The sequence below is a fragment of the Rhamphochromis longiceps genome, linkage group LG9, assembly GCF_057381845.1.
Source record: "Rhamphochromis longiceps isolate RC_006_pf linkage group LG9, R_longiceps_female_GT1.1, whole genome shotgun sequence".
Taxonomy (NCBI): domain Eukaryota; kingdom Metazoa; phylum Chordata; class Actinopteri; order Cichliformes; family Cichlidae; genus Rhamphochromis; species Rhamphochromis longiceps.
In genome coordinates this window covers 12,778,015-12,783,172 of record NC_140565.1, presented here as the reverse complement: position 1 = coordinate 12,783,172, position 5,158 = coordinate 12,778,015, and the positions used below count along the sequence as shown (strand labels likewise).

Sequence of the window (5,158 nt, the reverse complement as noted above, 5' to 3'; positions counted from 1 at the left end):
TTTAGGAGGCTCTTTTGTCACAGCTGTTGAAATGATGATGAAATAATAATAATATGTGGCAGAGGCCTTTCTACTAGATACATAATAGTTTAGCAAAAGATAGTATTTGGTATGAAAGATTTCCTCTTTCTGTTCTTGTACAGCTGAGCTGAATCAGTCTTTTTGAGAAGGTGCTCCACTACCTGTCCGGTAAGTGGTATAGAGGGTGGTCAGGATTATTCATGATGCATAACAGTTTGTTCAGTGACTTTCTCTTCACCAAAACTTCACATGTGTCCCGTCTGCAGCCAATCACAGAGCCAGCCTTCATTTTATTCAGTCTGTTGGTGTCACAACACACTGCTGCTCCCCCAGCAGACCCAGCAAAGCACACTGCACTCACAAATGACCACTAGAAAACGTTTAACATTTAACTGCAAACACACTGAAGTATTCCATCTTCTTTAGTAAAAAAGAGAATCTGCCCATCCTCTTCTTGTATGTTGATCTCTCAGTTCAGCCTGCTGTGCAGACAACCAGGTATTTGTACTCCACCACCACATCAACATCCTAGCTCAGCATGTAGCCGTCCTCTTCCTTCTCAACTCGATCAACATCTCTCTGGTTTTAAGAAACAGAGGAGTTCTTCCAGACCGCTCCACAAAATCATCCAGTAGTGCTCCGTCCTCCTCCTGCAAATACATCTAACTAAACTATTAGTTGTACTGAAATCAGCAGCATTTTTTTCATTTGAAATGTAGTATTACAGTCATACTACTGTTACTTTTACTGTATCGAAGCATTTTCATAATCCAAACAGTAACGTTTTAACTGACACAGTAAATAGTTTTATCAAAAAACTGCAACATCTATATAAGTATCCACTGTCAGGTATCACCTGGACTGGAGTTATTCCTTATGTCTTTATCTTGTCCTTTATAAGAAAGGAAAAACTAACATTTTCTCCAGAAATAATCATACAGTCAAAATGAAGCAGTTAATTGTATGTTGCACATGGTTAAAATGTTGATAACCCTCATAATTATTATACTAGTCAGTGCCATGGAAATATCACTAACGCGTGCAGATATGACAGTGCAGAAGGCGCTGTTTCTCTCTCCGACACTTTAGTTTTTAGAAGCTCACGTGTACCACCTTTCACCTGACAGCGAAGGCAACACGGCATGGCCGAGGTTTGCTTGTGGGAATTGTAGTCTGATTTGCTTGAGCCCTTCGTTGTGACGTGCCAGGCGAAACTACAAGTCCCAGATTGTTTAAGGCGGAAATAGCGAGACAAAACACGGCTAGGCTACAGCACAACACGGCAGAGAAGATGTCGCGTGTTGTTAAAAAGAGAAAACTGGACGAAATCCGACAGGATAGGCTTTATTTTGACAGCTATTCCGATGTGACTATCCACGAGGAAATGATAGCAGACCACGTCCGAACCAACACGTACCGGACGGCGATACTGAAGAACAGTGAGTCAGTTCGGGGTAAAGTTGTTCTGGACGTCGGGGCAGGAACCGGCGTTTTGAGCATCTTCTGTGCTCAGGCTGGAGCTAAAAAGGTGTACGCCGTGGAGGCCTGCTCAATAGCGGAGCAAGCCCAGATAACAGTCAAACACAACAACATGGAGGACAGAATTGAAGTCATTCGAGGAACAGTGGAGACGGTGGACCTGCCGGAGACCGTGGACGTGATAGTGAGCGAGTGGATGGGTTATGCCCTTCTGCACGAGTCCATGCTCAACTCGGTCCTCTATGCACGCGACAAGTGGCTGAAGCCGGGCGGCATCATTCTGCCGAGCAAAGCCGAACTCTACATCACACCTGTTATTGACCCGGTGGTGGAGGACCGCCTGCACTTCTGGTACACAGTCAAAGACCAGTATGGAGTGGACATGTCCTGCATGTCCGGCTTCGCCCGGAAATGTATCATGAACTCAGACATCACTGTTAGCTCTGTGACCTGCGAGGATGTACTCTCCCACCCGGCCCGCTTCGCCGAGCTCGACCTGCACTCGGTCACCCCGGAGGAGCTGCGGTCCGTGAAGGGCCAGTTCAGGTGCGAGTCGTTCGGCTCGTCGGCAGTGAACGCATTCTGTGTTTATTTCACGGTGACTTTCCCGTGCCCGGATAGCACGGCTCCCCTCGTTCTCTCCACGTCTCCGTGCAAACCAGAGACACACTGGAAGCAAGCGGTGCTGTACCTGGACGCTCCGGTGGAAGTGGTGCAGGACACACCGATTACTGGAGAAGTTAGAATGTATCCCTCAGAGGAAAACGCCAGGCATATATGTATCCACGTGGACTACTCTATAGGAGAGCAGAAGCGACAGTCCAAGACTTTTTCCATCCCTGATTGGAGCTCTGAGGCTCAGCCATAGCGTGCCATCAACACCAAAATGCACTTCATTCACCATGTGTCACACCTGTATGCCCGAGTCCTCTTATTGTGTCATGGTTATCCATGGATCTTAAAATTCCTGGGAAAATGAGGCAGTGGTGTCACTTTATAATATATTGGCAAAAATATAATATCACAGTAGGCCTCCCCAGCAAATGAATGGACAGCTGCAGATTAAGACACAGAATAAAGATTGGCCAAGGAATTTAACCTTTTTGTGCATGTGCATGTCTAAAAAGTAAAAGCACATTTTCTTTATTTAGTGTTTGGGTTTTAATTTTGTATGTTTGATTAGTTCTTTTACAATTCATTAATTGATTGAATCATTCATGAAATAGCCCCTGAAATACAAAAGGAAAACAGCCTGTTTATGCCCACATCTTCAAATGTCTTGTTTTTCTTGTCTTAGTAGAAAACACCTTCAAAAATTAGTTGTTTATCAATATGTTTAAGATAATTTAAAAGTTTTGATACATCAGTGTGTACTAGGAAGAAACCTTCAGAAAGTCTGGCTAAAAGAAGAGTTTGAGGTGAATTTGTAGCTGCTTGTAATCAGTCGCTCTGAGGCAGGTTTATAAAATGTTAAATTCAACACCATGCTGCAGGCATCTGATATTCTGATAAACTCGGCCATTTATATTGTGTGGAATCTCATCAAAATTCTGCATTCAAATGAGCATCAGACCAATATATTGACTTGGACTAGCTGCAGTCAGGCAGGAGGCTGCATCCTACATGACTTTGGCTGCTGTTCAGTTACTTTTTAATGAAGTACCAAATTGGCTCATTATTTTGGTTTAAAACTAGGCTGCACTGTCATCTGTTGATAGAAAACACCAGCCTAATAAAAACTTATAATTCTACTAAAGCATTCTACATAAAAAAGCACAAGATATCTTGCCAGTATACCTGTTTTTGAACAGTTTGAAATGATAGTTTTATAAACTTTACCAGGCAGGAGTTTCAAAAAGTAACTTATTTATTGACTGAAGAAAGAAAAAAGTCATCTGTTTATGTCGGAGTTTGCAGTGCTTGTTTTCAGGTATAATGCAAAACTTTGATTAGTGGGCCAGAATCAGATTTAGAGAAAAGATTCATTTGTTCTTAATTTGTGGGTCTCAGTCCTTTTTCAAAAACTTTATTGCATTCAATCACGACACACACCACTCACCTTAACACTGCTGAACAACGGCAGTTCTTAGCAACGACACTCCAGAATGGGGTAGCTCCCTTCAGCAGAACAAAGTGCCCCGCTGCTGTGCTAAAGAGAAAAAATACCTCCTCGCGAGACACGACAAAGACCCCAAAGCATTGGCTTGACTTTTAAACCTCCCGTATCCCCATCCGATCAGAACTCTACAGGAGATGCTGGGACATGTTGCATCCATATCCCAAAGTTCCCAAATGAATGCAGACTGCTCCATGCCAGACACCAGTGGACACAGGCAGAGGTTCTGTGCCCAAGGAGCAGGAATGACACCTACTCATTATTGGAAAGGCGAGCTGCTGTTTCTGTAGGTGCTTTGAATCAGAGACAATGTGTTGATTAAACCTTTTGTAAAGACTTAAAGCCAAAGCTTGTGGAGTAAGAGCATGCAGCCTCTCTGATGCAACAGTTAAATACAGATTCCTGACAGTGTTCACTGATGATTGTGCTTTCAGGCCCTATTATCACCTGGCATTCATGTGTTTCTGCATCATCAATACAAACATTACCCATTGTCTAATGAGCGTATGTAAAATTAATCATGAGCTGTAGTGTCTGCAAATCAATCCCATTGTGTATCAATTCAAAAAGAAGTGAAAAGGCCGAATCGCTGTAGCTAAATACCTGCTGTCCTTTTGTATTTATATTTTAATATCTTGTATATATTGCTATATGCAGTTCTTCTTTGCAACCCATTTTGGGCCAAACTTATATGCAGTTTTATAACAATGGAAAAATCTTCTGTCTGACAACTTACTGACATTCAATCATTTCTCCAATCGACTGCTTAGTGTGTTTTACAAAAGGAGAAGCAGATGCAGAAACATCATTTATAATATCCAGTTACTGATATGAGCAGCTTGAAATGTAACTAAGGTAACATACTGAGCTTATGGTCAGTTAGATGTACGAGCTTTATAAAAACAAGCCGTGTCAGTTAAAGTCTAAAGATGAAGTGTGCAACGGCACTTTAATAAATAGATATCCAGAATTAGAATTAATATTTGTATTTACTGCCAAATGTGCTTTACAAGCAGAACCAGGCAAAGAAATAGTTTTTATACTGTAGTTGTAAATTGATGTCTGTGGATAGGAGCTGGGCCAAACCTGGTTAAGCTCTTTTATCAGTCATTTGCTTTACTGGCAAACTTTTATATTACTGCTATAAAAGGGTCACAAAAGGGTTGTTTGCAATCAGAAACAAAACACGGTGAAATGCGATGGGCAGTGGTGCAATTTTTAAAAGAATTGTTCAAGAAGATGGATGGATGGATACTATCTCAAGTTTGTACACTTTGTTGTCTTGTATAGTCTCTTTAAATTAAAATTCAGCCTAATCTGATTCTGTTAATTTATAGAATTTTAAGTATAAAATGTAATATTTTATACTTAAATTGGTTTCAGAAAATGCGGGCTTAGTTATGACCACATCAGGTCATTGTAGTCAAATGTCAGATGGGGTTTCCACTGTGACGGGCTGTGTTCTACCACAGGTAGCGAGCTGGGTGGGTCTTTGTGAGTGGTTTTGCAGCACAAAAACTACATTTGTGTCCATACACTTTC

General features: G+C 41.7%; 1 protein-coding gene across 1 annotated transcript; it reads left to right on the top strand.

The window, feature by feature from the left end:
* The first annotated feature begins 305 nt into the window (after nt 1-305).
* prmt6 (protein arginine methyltransferase 6) lies at nt 306-4,937 on the top strand. Its single transcript, XM_085418337.1, has one exon. It carries the CDS (start codon nt 1,313-1,315, stop codon nt 2,366-2,368), a length of 1,056 nt encoding a protein of 351 aa, XP_085274463.1. The 5' UTR covers nt 306-1,312; the 3' UTR covers nt 2,369-4,937.
* The last annotated feature ends 221 nt before the right edge of the window (nt 4,938-5,158 follow it).